The sequence below is a fragment of the Phyllobates terribilis genome, unplaced genomic scaffold (genome assembly GCF_046119375.1).
Source record: "Phyllobates terribilis strain yellow unplaced genomic scaffold, ASM4611937v1 Scaffold_11__3_contigs__length_659146591, whole genome shotgun sequence".
Taxonomy (NCBI): Eukaryota; Metazoa; Chordata; class Amphibia; order Anura; family Dendrobatidae; genus Phyllobates; species Phyllobates terribilis.
The window spans coordinates 42,447,660-42,467,374 of record NW_027362771.1 but is presented as its reverse complement, the minus strand read 5'-3'; the positions used below and the strand labels follow the sequence as shown (position 1 = coordinate 42,467,374).

At 44.5% G+C, this 19,715-nt stretch overlaps 1 protein-coding gene across 1 annotated transcript in view; it reads left to right on the top strand.

Annotated features, from left to right (window-relative positions):
• TGFBI (transforming growth factor beta induced) overlaps positions 1-19,715 on the top strand; it is a 120,705-nt gene that overhangs the window by 51,951 nt on the left and 49,039 nt on the right. The window contains exons 6-8 of the mRNA XM_073651222.1: positions 6,559-6,705; positions 12,381-12,525; positions 19,271-19,483. Of these exons, the coding sequence (XP_073507323.1) occupies positions 6,559-6,705; positions 12,381-12,525; positions 19,271-19,483 (505 nt within the window). The remainder of the gene's footprint in view (positions 1-6,558; positions 6,706-12,380; positions 12,526-19,270; positions 19,484-19,715) is intronic.

The following is a 19,715-nucleotide window of genomic DNA, read 5'->3' as shown; positions in this document are numbered from 1 at the left end:
TCCAGGTGCTCTGGTTTCCTCCCACACTAAAAAGACATACTGATAGGCAATTTAGATTGTGAGCCCCAATGGGGACAGTGATGATGATGTCTTTAAAACAATGTGGAGTTACTTAATAGTGCTATATAAGTGAGTAAAATAAATAAATAATAATAAATTACATTGCTATATATGCAGCAAAAAAATATATATATACTGTACATAAACACACATATTTTATATATACTTTATACTCTGTGTGTGTATATATACACAGTCATGGCCAAGAGTATTGGCACCCTTGAAATTGTGTATAGATTGTGTGTAAACATGTGTAATTGCAATAATTTTCTGGGAGAAATACTTTTTTTTCCTGGAACAATTTCAAGGGTGCCAACACTTTCGTCATGACTGTGTATACACTGATATATAAAATATATACAAAGTGTACAGTATATATATACAGAAACACACATTCAGTTTACATATGCTAACACTCATACAGTATACATATATATATGTATTTATTTACACAGATAGACACGTACTATATACTGTATATATGCACACATACAAACACACATAATATATACACACACACATATATGTACATACAGTATGCAGCATAGTGTATATACATGTATATATATACATGTGTGTGTATATGTGTGTGTATATACTGTATATACTTGCCAGGTCCTGCTGCTTCATTTGTTGAGATCCCAGGAAAAATCGTGGAGGGGTTAGTCATGATGATGAGGAGGGAAACATAGGACTGGTGGCTTCTTCCTGTGTCGGGGTCTGCACACTCCTTTGCGGTTAGCCAGCTCTTCCTCCTCCCTCTCAACTTCTGACCCAATACTGCCATGGGAGAGAGAGGGAGATTACAGAGGATGTACGTTACACTGATGTAATCCTCTGTTCACTGCATGTAGGGGCTGCAGGAGCAAGGGTCTCCCTTTGTGGATGGGGGACCTGGGCATTTACCCAGTCTTCTCCCCAATAATGCCGACCCTTCTTGGAGAGCTAATCACAGGTCTTTTGTGGATGTAAGCTCGCAGAAATCCTTCTATCTCTTCATGTAATCACAGACAAAGTCGATTATTTTGCGCTCAAGGCTTTGTGTGGGCCATATCATAATTTGCAGGACCCTTGGTACTTCTTTATGCTGAAGATAGTACTTAATGACATTTGCTTTGTATTTGGATTTGTCCTGCTGCAGAATTAATTTTTAGCCAATCAGATGGGATTGCATAATGCATAAGTATCTTCCTGCATTTCTCAACGTTGAAGACACCATTAATCTGACCAAGTCTCCAACTCAGTTAGCTGAAATGCAATCCTAAACTTGTAAGTAACCTCCACCATGCTTCAATATTGCCTGCAGACACTCTTTATTGTACCAGTTCCCAGCTTTTTGGTAAAAAAATGTTCTTCTGCTAAATATTTTACATTTTGACTCATCTGTCCAGCGCACCTGTTGCCCTTTTTCTGCATTCCAATTCCTATGTTTTTGTGCGTAGTTGGGTTGCTTGCCATTTTTCATGTTAAAGGTATGGCTTTTTGTCTTCAATTCTTCCTTGAAGAACACTTCTGGCCAGATTTCTACAAACAGTAGATGGGTGTCCCACTGGTTGCTGCCAGTTCTGCGTTGATGGCACTGTTGGACATCTTCTGATTTTGAAGGGAAATAGCCATGATGTTTCTTGGCTGACCATTGCATCTATGGTGCTCAACGTTTTAATTTTTGGTGCAGTTTGAATGCAGCATTTTTTTAATGTGTTTACACTATGTGATTTGAAGATCAATGATGTGAGCTAAAGAAGCACAGCCACATCCTTTATTAGAATAAAATGAAAGGTGTTATTTTTTTAGGAATAATTATAATAAGAGTTACCCTCACAGTGAAACCCCAGCACAGAAAGAGAACAGAGGCAATCAGTAATGCTCAAGTTGTGAAAGTTTTGATCTGCATTATGGTAAACAGATATTTTTTGATGTTTCGACCTACTCAATAGTCTGTTACGTGGCTATCTCTTTGACGTACAATTATAATATGAGTTACATAACTGGAGATCAAAAATTGTGACAGGGGGGAGATGGCATCAAAACCAAGTGTACACATTCACATTTGCTAGCTACCATGTTCTTTTCCCTTGCACACGTCTATTAGAAGAGTGCTGCCGACTTCCCTTCAATCATTGTAAAATGGAAGGTACAAAATCATCTCATTGTAGATGAAAAGATATGTTTATTATTATGCTTATCACATTTTATTACTGACATGGTATTAGTTTTACTTAAGAAATGTTTTAAATTCTGTATAATCTGAATTCCTAAAATATTGCATGACTTTGCCAACAGAATTCAATATGTTCCTCATTTAACATATGTTCACATTTTATTCCATATGGATCAAGAATATTTTTTCTAAAAGATAGTAAGCTAGAGAACATGGGTGCTTAACCTTAAACTTGTACAGTAGTGTTCGAAATAATAGATGTCCAATATGACTTACCAGATTAATCACTGTTTTTGGTATAAATTATATTACCACATGTCAAACAATTTACAAGTTAGTGCAGTAGATTCTAAGAAAACCAACAGACTCAGCATTCATGATCTGCAGGTTTTTGAGTCTGTGTATTTGAATAATTAATTGAAAGGGGAAGTGTTCAAAATAATAACAGTGTGGAGTTCAATTAGTGAGGTCAATCATTCTGTGAAGAAACAGGTGTGAATCAGGGGCCCTTATTTAAGGGTGATGACTGCACATGTTGTACATGCATTTCTCCTTAAAAGCCTTAGAAATATGGGTCGATCGAGACATTGTTCAGAAGAACAGCGTACTTTGATTAAAAAGTTGATTGGAGAGGGTAAAACTTGTAAAGAAGTGGAGACAATGATAGGCTGTTCTGCTAAACGTATATCCAATGCTTTTAAATGGAAAGCAAAACCAGAGAGATGTAGAAGAAAATGTAAGACTATCAATCGAATGGATCGAAGAATAGCCAGAATAGCAAAGGCTCAGCCAATGATCAGCAGCAGGATGATCAAAGACAGTCTTAAGTTATCTGTGAGTACTGTGACAATTAGAAGATGCATGGGTGAAGTTTAGCAAGAAGTCCCCGCAAAGTCCCACTATTAAAAAAAAGACATGCACTGAAGCGGATACAATTTGCCAAAGAACACATCAACTGGCCTAAAGAGAAATGGAGAAACATTTTGTGGACTGATGAAAGTAAAATTGTTCTTTTTGGGTCCAAGGGCCGCAGACAGCTTGTCAGATGACCCCCAAACTCTGAATTCGAGCCACAGTACACTCTGAAGACAGTGAAGCAAGGTGGTGCAAGCATCATGATATGGGCATGTTTCTCTTACTATGGTGCCGGACCTTTTTACCGCATACCAGGGATCATAGACCAATTTGCATATATTAAAATACTTGAAGAGGTCATGTTGCCTTACACTGAAGAGTAAATGCCATTGAAATGGGTGTTTCAACAAGACAGCGACCCTTAACACACAAGTAAACCAGCAAAATCTTGGTTCCAGTCCAACAAAATTGAGGTTATGGAGTAGCCAGCCCAATCCCCGGACCTTAATCTAATAGAACATTTGTGGGGTGACATCAAAAATGACGTTTCTGAGGCAAAGCCAACAAATGCCAAAAAGTTGTGGGATATAGTCAAAGCATCCAGGGCTGGAATAACAGTTGACAGGTGCCAGAAGTTGGTTGACTCTATGCAACGCACATGTGAAGCAGTTCTAAAAAACTGTGGGTATGCAACAAAATATTAAGGTTAGTGATTCACAGGAATGCTAAATTTTTTAAAAAAGGACATATTGTGAGTTTGTAAAGAAAAATATAGACACTGCTATGTTTTAGAACAGCCCAATATTAATTTTTTTGTTTTTTTCTGTTATGTAGTTACAATTATATACATTTCTCTTCATGTTTTGAATTAGAAAACAGTGTGTAATGTTTCCAATGCATGGAAATGAAAACTAGTATAAAGATTTTGTGCTTAACTCATGTTTTTGAACACATTGCTATTATTTTGAACACTACTGTAGATTAAAAGATTAGGAGTAATATTAGAAAGTATCATTCGCTAGGCGCTTGGAACAGACTTCCAACAGATGTGAGTGTGGCGCCCCTGAGGGTTCGACCGCCACAGGGATGCTGCACTTCTTTGATGGAGTGTAGTGTTCCTCCTCTGAGGTAAGAACAGTGTGATGGTCGGGACCCAACCTTTGCATCCAACACCACATTTCTCCACCAGAGGGGGCTAGTATGCACTAGGTGCTGCTCCCCTGGTTACAGGGAGACTGGGGAACCAAGAGTTAGGGGAACCAGTTAGTGGGTGAGGGTGGAGGACTTACAAGTTACTTACACTTTAAATTTCGTATTTAATTCAAAGCCATCTTTGGTTTTTGGTCTTTTGTGCTGCCAAATACTGTGTGTAACTGTGACCTCCCACCCTGAGCGTGGATCCTGTGTGGACCTGCAGGGGAGGGAAACACGGCCCTCTTACCCCGGCCTTGGGATGAGGGGCAGGTTGCAGACGGGGAATGTCTCAACCCGGCCAATGACCAGGACCAAAAAAGGCCCGGAGCTTAAGAGTGTGGCTCCATAGCAAATGGATCCCAGGCAAGATGCAGACGGAGCGGTGTACGCCACCTGTCCTCGCCAACCTGATATATTCAGAGGGACTCCGGCTGCAAGAGGGGTACCGGCCCCCGACACCCGACCTTGCTACTCCATGTCCTGGTCGGGAAAGCCCGGTATGCCCAGAGGATCCCACCGGGTATCGGACGGAGCGGAGCTCCCACCCGCGCCCTTGTTCTGAGAGGAGCTCAGAGGGAGACCCGGCCTAATTGCACACACACGGACAGGAAAGGATTCGGCCCGTAGTTCAGGAACACTCTGGTGTAGGGTCCCGACTGAATGCTGGACTTACTCGGAGGTTGTCGAACCCCCGTCCCTGGTGACCACAGGACTCCGCGGAGAGCAGGGAGTCGCCTTCCTCTGCCATCTATGTGAGTAAAGCCTTGGAAGTTCACCCCTATGGCCTCCGGACTGTTTATTCTGCGCTACACCACGGGCCCCGGAGCCCGTGCTCCTCTACTACTACCCCCTCCATCATGTTCCTCTGCCCTGAGGCCCTGCTCCGCCTGTGGGGAGTAGTAATAACTTTGGCCGCCATAACACCATGCCTCAGCGGACTGCAGCGGCGCTGGTGGCCCTTCACCTGGCACCACCGGTGGCGTAGTTGTTAATCAGCCACTCAACCCGGATAAGCCCACACCATCTCTTTTAATGTGACGGCCCTGAGCACGGGTCGGGTCCGGGCCACGGCTGCACCCCATCTCTCCATCACAGGACCCGACTCCGAGTCCCCCATCTCCCAAGGTAAAATAAAGGGCTTTTCGAGAAGAGGCGTTACATGAGTATTCTTCTTTAAACCCAAATGTTCAGATTCTAATAACCTACAGTATAAATGACAATACTTGTCTGCATGAAAATTGGCATGTAGAGAGATATCAGTGAGGCGAACTTCTGGAATATTTCCAGGGAACTGTTCGGAGCAGTTTAATAATGCAAGGTTATATTTTCCAGGTTTTCTAATAACATTGGCCAAGACAAACTAAAGAATAACTCAAAAGTTGGAACTTACGAATACATTTTAAATCTGTATACTGTGAGAAAAAATGCCTAACCCCATTTATAATCTCATCATCATCATAATAATAAGAGCAATAGTAGTAGTAGAACCACATTAGGTTCTGAATGATCCAAGTAGTTAATTGTATCTGGTAAGAGATGAATTAAGTAAAGTACTAGTTAAAATGTTTCATTGGTTATTTAGTTCTTCATCTAAGATATCTCTGATTTCAGCTACTGCAGTGTGTTCACACCACTGTATTTTTTTTTTTCTTCATTTTTTTACTAGACAGCTACATTATAGTGTATACCCAAATGGTCAGAGTACAATTATTTTATTTTCATATTTGAAGGTACATGTACTTGGCATGATTTCTCCCCAGTAGTACAAAATTTTATTAAGTTTATATTCACCACGCTTCATATTTCCTTGCTACTTTCAACCAGAATCCTCTAGCCACCAATACTACCCTTTGTGTTCTTCCCATAGCGCTATTTGAAATCTTATTTTTTTCATCAAATTTATAATACAGACTCCTTTTATGTACTTTTAAAGAAAGAACATAATTCAATATATCCTAATGGACCGAAAGGAACTACTGCTCTGGGAGCCAGCAATGGAGCCCAGATTTTTCTTATTTTCTAGACACATTCGGTTATCTATAAAGCTGGATCTATCAAAGACATGCCACTCCTCAGAAGTATCATTATTTTATTTATCACAAAGCTTGTCACAAAAAGATATAATGGTTCAGAAACTGCATTTGGACACTTAACAGAGCCAAAGTCATTGAACATGTCAAGTTAGTTGTTGAGTTATAGTTTTGTGCATCAAGACTTTTTGCTACATTCTGATATTATTGTCAATGATTTATCTCCTATTTTCTAACTGCAATTTTCTTTGTGTACAGATTGTCACAGTAAATTGTGCTCGGCTCATTAAGGCAGACCATCATGCTACAAATGGTGTGGTCCATGTCATTGATAAAGTAATCACAGCAGTCACAAATAACCTTGATCAAGTGGTTGAAACTGAAGAAAGTCTGGAAACTTTGAGGGTATGTTCATCTTTATTGTGCATTGTTAGTTATATTTCGCAAAACAACATTTGTGGCTTCTTTAACTTTACAACAGTACTCTACAATTACCCAAAAAGACAATTATAAGCTGTGGTAGCAGAAATGTCTTTAATTGTGGTGACACTAGCTCGAGGTTTTTGAATAGTCTGACCAGACTACAGTTATTTTAATGAATGACCACTTCATAGCTAATCATTAAGTTGTAGTGGCTTACCATGAGAACTGCTTAGAATTGCATGAACGAAAAGCCTATGGAAGTCTGGCTTTTACAATTGTAGTGGACTGTAGAAATAATGTTAAAACATCTTATTGTACAGTATGTTACCTGATGTATGCATTAGAATATAAAACTATGAAACACTATAGCTCCCACTTCTGTATATACAGGTGCATCTCACTAAATTAGAATATCATCAAAAAGTTAACTTATTTCAGTTCTTCAATACTAAAAGTGAAACTCATATATTATATAGAGTAATTACAAACAGAGTGATCTATTTCAAGTGTTTATTTCTGTTAACGTTGATGCTTATGGCTTACAGACAATGAAAACACAAAAGTCATTATCTCAGTAAATTAAAATAATTAACAAAAAACACCTGCAAAGGCTTCCTAGTCATTTAAAAAGGTCCCTTAGTCTGTTTCATTAGGCTCCACAATCATGGGGAAGACTGCTGACTTGACAGATGTCCAGAAGGCAGTCATTGACACACTCCACAAGGTCCCAGAGTTCCAATTTTCATTTGAAAATCAAGGTCCCAGAGTCTGCAGGATGAGTGGAGAAGCACACAATCCAAGCTGCTTGAGGTCTAGTGTGAAGTTTCCACAATCAGTGATGGTTTGGGGGACCATGTCATCTGCTAGTGTAGGTCCACTGTGTTTTATCAAGACCAAAGTCAGCGCAGCCGTCTACCAGGAAATTGTAGATCACTTCATGCTTCCCTTTGCCGATAAGCTTTTTGGAGATGGAAATTTCATTCTCCAGCAGGACTTGGCACCTGTCCACACTGCCAAAAGTACCAATACCTGGTAAAAACAACAGTATCACTGTGCTTGATTGGCCAGCAAACTCGCCTGACCTTAACCCCATAGAGAATCTATGAGGTATTGTCAAGAGGAAGATGAGAGACACCAAACTCAACAATGCAGACGAGCTGAAGGCTGCTATCAAAGCAACCTGGGCGTCCATAACACCTCAGCCGTCCCGCAGGCTGATCTCCTCCATGCCACGCCGCATCGATGCACCTGTATATAGGTAATCTCAATATAGTACTAACTGCCTTTGTGCTAATTGCTCTAGAATAGAGATAAGCAGATTGATCCACGGTGGATAGAGTTTGAGTCGAATTTCCTAAAATCCTTGATTTCATATAAATTCGAACATTTTGAGATTCTATTTAAGAAAAAATCTTGTCCTGCACCATTTCCAACAGTGCTGAAGGATTAGAGAGCATGAAAACTTCATTTTGCATTTTTACACTGGCGGGCTACCCCCAAATGCTTTGCAGATATGAGTTGACATCTTATGAATTATCATACCTTGCATAGTGGTGGTCAGTACCTGGGCCATTAAAGATTAGTAGTTCCCAGTGGAGCAGGATTTATATGCCATTTTCCAGTCTCTCTTTTCTGTCAAAAGAGTGAAAGCTCTTATTGTCAACGGGGTCCTCTTTCTCTCGCCTGTAAAATATAGGCTCTTATGGTCAGCAAAGTTCTCTATCTCCTCTCCACCACATGTATTTTACAAGCAATTAAAAGTTTTCCTGTGTTTAGATTTATGTGAATGTATTCACCGCAAATTCAATTTTGAGGGAAAATTAAGTAAGTTTGAATTTCAAAAGATCCTCTCATCTTTACTCAAGGACATAAAACTGGTACAAGTGTGCTTATATAGAACTGAGTCCAGAATAAAATAGAGTTATTCCTACAATTCAAGATGATCTGCAATGCAAAGGAGACTGCAAGAGCCAAAGTCTTTGGATCCTCCTTACTTTTGCAGTTTATAGTGGTGAGGAACCTCTATATCTCCTAATTACATTCCTAGTATATTGAAGAGTCTAAAGTGCTCAAGACCAAAACCCTGAGGATTATTCGCTTCCTGGCCAACCATAGTCCCTGACAAAGGTGAATATGTTCTCCAAACCACGTTGTATGAACTCTGATCAGCTGGACAGTCCAGTCAGAACAAGTGAGCGGGCATTCTAACCAGTGCATAGTTTGCTAAACCCCACCCGCCGGAGCCCTCCAGACAGTATTATTATGTGTTACAAGTGGAAAATTGTGACATCAAAGCACCACATTACACATTCACCAGTAAATCAAAGAATTTCACTAAATTTGTAATACAAGAGAAGCCACTATAAGGGGAATTCTATATACAGGGTGGGCCATTTATATGGATACACCTAAATTAAATGGGAATGGTTGGTGATATCAACTTCCTGTTTGTGGCACCTTAGTATATGGGAGGGGGAAAACTTTTCCATATGGGTGATGACCATGGCGGCCATTTTGAAGTCAGCCATTTTGGATCCAACTTTATTTTTTCAATGGGAAGAGGGTCATGTGACACATCAAACTTATTGAGAATTTCATTAGAAAAACAATGATGTGCTTGGTTTTAATGTGACTTTATTCTTGAGGTTTTTACAAGTTTATGACCACTTATAAAATGTGTTCAAAGTGCTGCCCATTGTGTTGGATTGTCAATGCAACCCTCTTCTCCCACTCTTGACACACTGATAGCAACGCCGCAGAAGAAATGCTAGCACAGGCTTCCAGTATCCATTGTTTCAGGTGCTACACATCTCGTATCTTGATGGTATGGTGTGGTATATGGGGTACAAAGATAGTGGGGCCATTCTTCATCAATGGAAACCTCAATGCCACTGGATATCTGAAATTGCTACATGATGATGTGCTGCCCTCTTTATGCACTGAAGATGGCACGTTCCCTGAGTTTTTCCAACAAGATGGTGCACCACCACATTATGGGTGTCAGGTCCGAGCATTCCTACATGAACAGTTCCCTGGAAAGTGGATTGGTCATCGTGGGCCAGTTGAATGGCCATCAAGGTCTCCCGATCTGACCCCCTTAGACTTTTATCTTTTGGGGTCATCTGAAGGCAATTGTCTATGCTGTGAAGATACGAGATGTGCAGCATCTGAAACAACGGATACTGGAAGCCTGTGCTAGCATTTCTTCTGCGGTGTTGCTATCAGTGTGTCAAGAGTGGGAGAAGAGGGTTGCATTAACAATCCAACACAATGGGCAGCACTTTGAACACATTCTATAAGTGGTCATAAACTTGTAAAAAAACTCATGAAAGAATAAAGTTATGTTAAAATCAAACACACCATTGTTTTTCTTATGAAATTCTCAATAAGTTTGATGTGTCACATGACCCTCTTCCCATTGAGAAAAATAAAGTTGGATTCAAAATGGCCAACTTCAAAATGGCCGCCATGGTCACCACCCATCTGGAAAAGTTCTCCCCCTCCCATATACTAATGTTCCACAAACAGGAAGTTGATATCACCAACCATTCCCATTTAAGTTAGGTGTATCCATATAAATGACCCACCCTGTAGTTTATTTTGCATCACAGATCATCTTAAATAGTAGGAATAGCTATTTTATTCTAGATCCAGTTAAAAATAAGTGCACACATACCAGTTTTTGTTTCTGTAGTAGAATATAATATGCAAAACATCAAACAATTATGCATGAGCCTCATCTTAATGTGATCATGTATAATGAACAGTGTTTGTGGAGTTGATCTTAGACCAGTATTCAAGGAGATTATAAAATCATTATCTCCTTTATTTATTTATCCAGCATGATCAAAAAGATAAAATCAAAGGCACCACCAAGTTTCAAGTGGGAGACCACTCTTAGGCCATGTGCCCACGTAGCGTTTTTGTAGCGTTTTTGCGGCATTTTTATGGCCGCGAAAACGCTTGTGAAACCGTCTGCCATGCAAAGCAATGTGATTCGGATATGCTGTGCACATGATGCGCTAATTAGCATGCTGAATTCACATTGCGTTGCAAAACGCAGCATGACCATTTCTACCGCGATTACGCTGCAAATTCGCGGCCATTGAGGAACATTGAAATGCAGCAAACCCGCAGGTATATGTGGATTTGCTGCGTTTCAATTAAATTCAATGGCCGCAAATTTGCAGCGTAATCACGGTGCGTGTGGTACCCAGGATGAAGAGGAGACTAAAACACCTCTTCATCCCGGCTACCACGCGGTGGAAAAAAGAAATAAAAAAGTTAAAAATAAAAAAAAAAACTGTATACTCACCTCTCCGGTCTGCTCCTGGCCAAGTCCTCTCTCCTCGGAGTCCCGCGGTGTGCTTGAAGAACCTGCGGTGACGTAATTTAATCAGCTGATGGTCACGCGACCGCTGACGTCAGCGGTCAGGTGATGGTCGCATGACCATCAGCTGACTAAATGACGTCATAGCAGGTCCTGCAAGTACACCGCGGGATGCCGAAGAGAGAGGACACTGCCGGGAGCAGACCGGGGAGGTGAGTATACAGGTTTTTTTTTATTTTTAACGTTTTAATTCTTTTTTTTTACTATTCATAATGCATTTAAAGCAGCATACGTTGGTCACACAATATAAATCCATGCCAGTTGCATGGATTTATATTGTGTGACCAACTTGTCAAGTCCTTTTCCAAGTGATCCTCAAAATCGCTTGGAAAAGTGCTTAAAAAAACACATGCGAAAATGCATGCAAAACGCTGAAAAAATGCTTCTCTCTGGCAGAAAAATCGCATGTAAATCTGCATGTGTTTTTTCTGCCAGAGAGAGGCAAAAACGCTCTGCATCAAATCTGCTACGTGGGCACATAGCCTTACTCATGGCTCACCATGTTTCTGGTTGGTGCCTTGAATTTAGTCCTGTTTGTTTATTTTTCCAATTTAACACATAACAAAGAAGATAATGATTTTCTGATGTCCTCGAATGCTTGTCTATGATCAACTCTGCAAACATTTAGCCCCGGAAAGTCATGCCTGCTGTTCTTGCAATGTGCACTTAGGCTACTTAATGGATGGTGTGGAATTACTTATTGTTGAGAAGTTTAAGGGGTAAGGTTTCTCCTTATGGGGACTGACATACTTAACATGCCAGTGTAAGGAGACTTATAGGCCATGCATTGCTCCTCTGTGGAAATTAAATATGCAAATTACCTATTTAGAAAGAAAGAGGAGTAGAACTCTAGTGCCACCTATTGGAAGTAGCAATCCTAAAAGTCAGTATCGGCCCCTTAACAAGCCTTGCCATATTACTTAGGATAAAAGCCAAAGCAGAATCTCTGTTGACAGCCAAAACATTTCTCTTCCTTTGCCCCGAGAGTCAAAACCCCAAAACATGTAAAAGCAAACAGAAATTCTGTTTTTGTTTTCATCCTAAGTCATATGGCAAAACTCGTTAAAGAGCTGATATTGACTTTTAGGATTGCTACTTTTAACAGATGGCATGGTTCAAGTCTTTTTTCTCTCTGAAGAGGCAATTTGCATGTCGTAAAGAAGGGGTGAGCTGATTATCTGATTTCACAATGAACAGTATGTCTTTTCTCCTGAAAATTGAAGTAAAAATTTCTGCTCAATTATTTTACATTTAATTACATTTCCAGACGGCTGTGGCCGCTGCAGGTCTTGAAACCCTGCTGCAGTCAGAAGATAAACAGTACACTCTTCTTGCTCCCACCAATGAAGCCTTTGAAAAAGTTCCAAAGGAAACTTTGACCAGAATCCTTGGTGATCCAGAAGCACTTAAAGGCAAGATAGACACACAGTACCTTTTATTTTTGTCATACAATAAGCTCTATTTTTTTTTTCAAAAGTGGAGATCAATAAAAGTCTGCTTTAATATTTTACTAGGGTACATATCTTACATTATAGACTAGCAAAGGGAAGATTTGGATACTTAAATACTATATCATAAAGCACTTTAGCCAATAGCTCGAGAGCCATATGTTACTCGTAAGGCCCTCTTGGTCAGTCAAACCTGAGTGTGTACAAGGAACCCTCCAACTGTCCACCAACAGATTTTGGGGAAAAACAGGAGTCATCATTTTAAATTTTAACAAGCCGATCCTTTTGTTCTTGCTTAAAGGTATTTTCCACTTTTGGCTGCAGTTTGTTTAAAAACAATCAAAACTTTTCTTTACTTACCCTCCCTGGGTCCGGTGTGGAGTCTCCATTTCTTGTGTCTGTTACTGTCTGCAGCACTGATATTGACGCGCCCCTGGGCCTTCATTGCGCGGCATCGCGCGCACGGGGGAGGGCTTACCCGGAGCCGGATCCGATGGGAGTAGTAGTCTCGTGGCGGTGACCCGGTCCGTGCCCAGGGAGTCAAGCTGAGCGGCAGTGTCTTGAATAGTAGGGTGTTGTACGACTACGCCACCCGTTGAATGCAGCTTCAGGGCTGCTGCTGCAGGACAGTCCGCTGAGGCCGGTGATATGGTTGTGCAGCGTAGATGGTATAACCCCCAACGGGAGGGGTACGGCCTCAGGGCAGCGAGTGTAGATGATGGTGGTAGTGATGGTGCAGCAAGAAAGCTCAGAGACATGTGATGTAGTTTCAGGGTTTTTACTCACAGGTGTTGCCCCGGTCACTCCGGCCTTGAGTGACCACCCGAGTCGTGCTGCGTCCACCAGGTGTGGGACTCGGCCAACCCCCAGGCAGTTCCAGAGCGTGGTCCTGAGCTCCCCTCTCTTCCTTCCTACTGGCCGTTCCCACCAGGGACCCACCTTTGTCCGGCTCCCTCGGGCCTCTTGGTGGTAAAACCTTCTCTGGCTTTCCTGACCCTATCCGTGGTATGCCTTCCTGGTGAGTGTGGTGAGGGTCGTGCCAAAGCTTGACCACGACCTCCGGTTCCTGGTTAAGGATATCTTGCCTCTGCCAGCTTGGGATCCGGTACCCTTTTATGCCAACCCTTCACCCGTCAACTTGTGGGATCTCAGGGTTCCCTCTTGTCCTGCGCCTCTGGGCCTTTCTTCCTCCTCCTCTCCACTACAGGCCTGGCCCTGGAGCTGGGCCCAGACGGAGCCACAGCTCCCTGTCAGCCCTCCTGGCTGCACTCTCCCTCTGAACTCACTCTGTCTCTAGATGGTGCCCATCATATATACTCCCTCTATGTGTGAGCCCAGGTGACTAGCACCCAATGGGCTCCTACCTCTATGCCCAGAGCCCCTCCACTATCTGCCCCTACACTACTGGGATGTCCCCCCCCCCCCCACTACAGCCAGGGACAGACGCTATCGTACCTGCACATCTATTTGGTGGGAGTACCGTTGTTCTGTCCCCCGGAAATGGGGTGTATGTAGTGCATGCAGCTAGCTGAGCTCAGTCCCACACTCCATCCTTACCCGGGAGTGGAATACCACACCTCTGGTTTGAGGTGCAATACCCCTGTAGCAGCCGAGCCCTCGGGGTGCTACATTCCCCCCTGGTAAATCACAGCACGTCCTCGGGCTGGAAAAGAATAAAACAAAACATACAAAATTATTTTTTTTTTAAATATACACTAACATATAAAACATTATCAAAAGATATAATATTACAGGTAACTTTTTAGATTACTATCTTAGCAGCATAAACTTTTGATATAAAACTTTTCCATATAAAGCATTCTTGTTCCTCCGGCCACGGTGCAACTTGTGACCGGGTAAAGTGCAACAGTCACTAATAGAAAAAAACAAAACAGTTCTTTATAAAACCAGAAGGGGGCGCTTTAGGAAGCGCAACTATTTACAGGGTATGGCCGCTCTCAGTCCTCGGCCAGTGGGGAATAGGGGAATGGCTGCTCACAGTCCTCAGCCTGTGGGGATAAGGAATGGCTGCTCACAGTCCTCAGCCTGTGGGGATAAGGACACACGGGGAACAATTCACAATAGTCCCAATGGGGACCACTTAAATTGGCAACAGTTCTCATACCCCGACGGGTAACTTTGTACAGTCCTGTTCACCTCTTATTGGTGACGATGCCCTCCTACTCCTTCCTGAGGGTAATCTTCAAACCCATCCGGGTCCTCTTGATCTCCCTCATACCGCAGCTCTTCCTCCGTCAACCGGTGCACGTGAAGGGCATACGGTCCTCTGGCACACTGATGCCGGGTGAAGGTGACCTCGTCACCCGGGTAAAGGTCACGTCCTCGGTGTCCCTCCGGCAGATGGCTCTCGACATCCCTGCGGGTGACGAAGACGTCGCCGGGGGTTCTGTGATCCCGGATAAAGCCCCAACCGTGCTCCAGTTGGAACTTGATTACGGTCCCGGTGGCGCGGGGACCATGGGCTGCACGGGGGTTTCGCCGGGTCCGGCGTTTCTGCTCCGCGCTCTGTACCTGCAGCCGCTCCTCGCGGACCCGCCTCTCTTGCCGTTCTTTGTTGAAGACCTCTAGTTGTTGTCGGCAGCACTCCGCACGCTGGGCTGCGGCCGCCCGGGTCTCTTGGGTGAACCCCATGAGGTTTTCACCGGTGGGATCCCATGCGAACTGCGCCTCCTCCAATGGGAGTGGGGTGATCTTGGCGGGCGCCGGAGCCGGAATCAGGGGCTCACACAGGGGCCATTCCTTCCGGAATCGGGGACTGATGTATTCCGGCGGCCACTCAAAGGGCTGCCCATCCGGGCAAGTATGTTGCGCAAATAGGTCTTCGCCTAGTGGCAGCACTGTGGAGGTTGAGGGCGCGATGGGGGCAACGGCGCCCGGATTCACCAGGCCTTGCGACCAGGCCGGTGGCACTCTAAAGGTGAAGGGCACTGTGGAGACGGCGGCGCCCGGGGGTACTCGGCCTTGCGACCAGGCCGGTGACGTTTCCTGCTTGGCCGCGCTCAGGGTTGAGACGTGTGACGTCACAGGGGGTGTGGCCGCGGCTCCTGCCGTTTGAGGCCTAGTTTGGAGCGGTGGCGGTGCAGTAACGGGCACGGTCGGTGGGATTTCGGGCTCTGCGACGGGGAGCTGGGGCAGGCTTACGGCTACTAGGCTTGGGGTGGTGACGTTCCCTTTACCTGCTTCCGTCTCTTCAGCTCCTTCCACGGCGTCGTCTCCGGCCGTCGTCCCTTCTCCACCATCTTCATGGGCAGGCGTGCTCCTCGTTGCGGGTGGCGTCCTTTGCTGGCGGGTTCCAGCCTGCAGGGCCATTTCTCTGCTCCACTCGGTCAGTACTTCTTGTTGCACTCGGGCTATCTTCCGAGCCAAGCCCTCCAGTGCGGTCTGTGCATGCTCCCGATCTTTGGGGAGCTGTGCCAGGATCTCCACCAGGCCTTCTGGGGTGGCGGCCTGCAACAGGCTCCCGACCAGAGGGTCGGTGCTGCCTGACTCTCCCTCCATCTCCGGGTGTGATCTCTCCAGACTCCTCCAGGCTGCACCCATCCTCTCTCTTTTGTTCTTGGTCCGCCCATACTGAGGGTGGTCCCGGGGCAACTTGGTGATTGTGAGTTCCAGGGGCAGTCCCCCCACGCTGATGGACATTTCTATCATTGCAGTCCCTGCTGGTGGGGGCGGTCTTTGCTTTTGGCGCTCTTCTGGGACCAGTCCCACGATGGGAGGTCGTCTCTTGCCACTCTCTGACACGCCCATAATGGCGTCCGCTCTGCCAGGGCGGGAAATCGTCTCAGATGGCGGGAATCGTCTCCTAATGGCGGGAAACTCTGCGGATGGCGGGAAAAGGCTGCAGATGGCGGGCAAACGGCGGGAAACGACCCGAGATGGCGTCCGATGGCGGGGACCCTCTGGAATTGGCGGGAGACTCCTTTTTACGGTAAATGTGAACTTTTCTTCAGGCACGCAGTACCCGGTGATTGCGGGCACGTTATCCTGCCGACTACGCCAAAGTTGACGCGCCCCTGGGCCTTCATTGCGCGGCATCGCGCGCACGGGGGAGGGCTTACCCGGAGCCGGATCCGATGGGAGTAGTAGTCTCGTGGCGGTGACCCGGTCCGTGCCCAGGGAGTCAAGCTGAGCGGCAGTGTCTTGAATAGTAGGGTGTTGTACGACTACGCCACCCGTTGAATGCAGCTTCAGGGCTGCTGCTGCAGGACAGTCCGCTGAGGCCGGTGATATGGTTGTGCAGCGTAGATGGTATAACCCCCAACGGGAGGGGTACGGCCTCAGGGCAGCAAGTGTAGATGATGGTGGTAGTGATGGTGCAGCAAGAAAGCTCAGAGACATGTGATGCAGTTTCAGGGTTTTTACTCACAGGTGTTGCCCCGGTCACTCCGGCCTTGAGTGACCACCCGAGTCGTGCTGCGTCCACCAGGTGTGGGACTCGGCCAACCCCCAGGCAGTTCCAGAGCGTGGTCCTGAGCTCCCCTCTCTTCCTTCCTACTGGCCGTTCCCACCAGGGACCCACCTTTGTCCGGCTCCCTCGGGCCTCTTGGTGGTAAAACCTTCTCTGGCTTTCCTGACCCTATCCGTGGTATGCCTTCCTGGTGAGTGTGGTGAGGGTCGTGCCAAAGCTTGACCACGACCTCCGGTTCCTGGTTAAGGATATCTTGCCTCTGCCAGCTTGGGATCCGGTACCCTTTTATGCCAACCCTTCACCCGTCAACTTGTGGGATCTCAGGGTTCCCTCTTGTCCTGCGTCTCTGGGCCTTTCTTCCTCCTCCTCTCCACTACAGGCCTGGCCCTGGAGCTGGGACCAGACGGAGCCACAGCTCCCTGTCAGCCCTCCTGGCTGAACTCTCCCTCTGAACTCACTCTGTCTCTAGATGGTGCCCACCATATATACTCCCTCTATGTGTGAGCCCAGGTGACTAGCACCCAATGGGCTCCTACCTCTATGCCCAGAGCCCCTCCCCTATCTGCCCCTACACTACTGGGATGTTCCCCCCCCCCACTCCAGCCAGGGACAGACGCTATCGTACCTGCACATCTATTTGGTGGGAGTACCGTTGTTCTGTCCCCCGGAAATGGGGTGTATGTAGTGCATGCAGCTAGCTGAGCTCAGTCCCACACTCCATCCTTACCAGGGAGTGGAATACCACACCTCTGGTTTGAGGTGCAATACCCCTGTAGCAGCCGAGCCCTCGGGGTGCTACAATATCATGTTGACATATAGCTGCAGCCAATCAGTCAGCTCTTCAGCTCTGAGTGGCTCATGCTGTCAATTTGGGCAGAGCTGCTGAGCTCTGTTATTTGCTGTTTTGCTGTTGGTAGGATGTAAACACTGCAATCACAGCCGGTGGGAAAAGCACGTTAGACTCAGCGCTAGATGTGGTGAGGATGAATAAAGCACAGTTTGTCTTCATACAGGGTTGTTTTCAAGTTTAAAAGTTATACACTATCCATGGAATAGGGAATAACTTTCCACTCACTTGGAGTCCAACTGCCATGGCCCCACCAATCCCGAGAACCAGGGCTCTGAAAAGCTCTAGCTAAATGGAGTTGAGGTTGGTCATGATTTTGGTGCTCCTATTAAATGAATGCAGAGGCAGTGCACATGATTAACCTGCCATGGTCGGGGCTATGGCAGTTGGACCCCTAGTGATTGGAAAGTTATCACCTGTCATATGTATAGGGGATAACTTTTAAACTTCAGAACAACCCTTTAAAACTAACTTCAGGCAGGTGACAAGTTTTCTGAAACTAGAAAACTCCTGTAAGTTACACTGTCATCAGCAGCCTCAAATATAAATTAACTTTGTTCTTATGTACAGTACTCAAGTATGTTTGAGGAGCCATGGATGTGTATGTGGTAGATGGGGTCAGCCAACAGTTGCCTAAAAGCTGTTTGATATGCATGGACACTTTAAGGCCCTCTGCATATGGCTCCCTAACTGGTGGCAGATCAAAACACTGTTGCCCCAAATTGTCCCCATTATTGGTTGTCCTTGATCTACACTTAATGGGAATCTGCTAGCAAGTTTTTGTTAGGTTATCTGAGAGAAGCCTGATGTTGGCAAAGAAAAGTTGAATCCAATGATGTATCAATTACGTTCTCACACAATCAGATCTTTTAGATTTAGCAATGCAGCAGAGCTGAGGAAGCTAACCCCACACACACCGGGCTCTGTATATACAATGTCCATAGACAGTGAGGTGCTTATCACAGCAGGGGGCGTGTCTGACTAGCATGCACACGCACTGCGGTGTCCCAGCAATTCTAAACTACTGGTGCGAAAATAACCATTGCAAGCAAACAAAGCCATGGCAATTGATAAGAGAGGCATCCCTGAAATCTGTGTTTTAATCTCTATAGCATGTTGTCTTCAGATTACATAGCAAAAGCCTGCTGACAGATTCCCTTTAATAAGTTACTTATTACTGTTTTGATTATGTTTACATGACCTCGCTGCTTTATTTTTTTGTAAACTAGGTTGATAAGTGACCAAGACAATAATAAATTCCTGATATTTTTAATTGCATTGCATTATGATCATTATTTATTAGTGATGCTGTATGCAGTAAAATATATATTTATACCTTGTTTTCACCTGTGTTCTTCTAACATAATCTAATAGCTGTGAATGACTTCATTTTTAACTGGATTATTTAAGAACTTTTCTTTATATTTTTCTAGATCTTTTACATCACCACCTCTTACACTCTGCTCAGTGCTCTGAAGCAATTATTGCTGGATCTTCCATAGAAACTGTTGAGGGAACGCCACTTGAAGTTGGGTGTCTTGGTGATGAGCTCACACTTAATGGAAAAGCAATCATTTCTAATAAGGATGTTTTGGCTACTAATGGAGTTGTTCACTTCATTGATGAATTGTTGATTCCAGATTCAGGTATAGTCAGTCCTATAGTAATTCCATATTATATATTCACAACTAGGATTTAAGACATAGTGTGAGGATTTCTTCATCCCTGCTCATGTATCTGTATTGATATTTTATCAGATATTGCAAGTGTTATTACTGAATGATTACTGTAGTTTACTGCTCTACGCTGCTTTAAATTTCAGGGTATTACCATTGGGAGATACCTAATATGTTATATTTTATATGTAATGAAATGTAC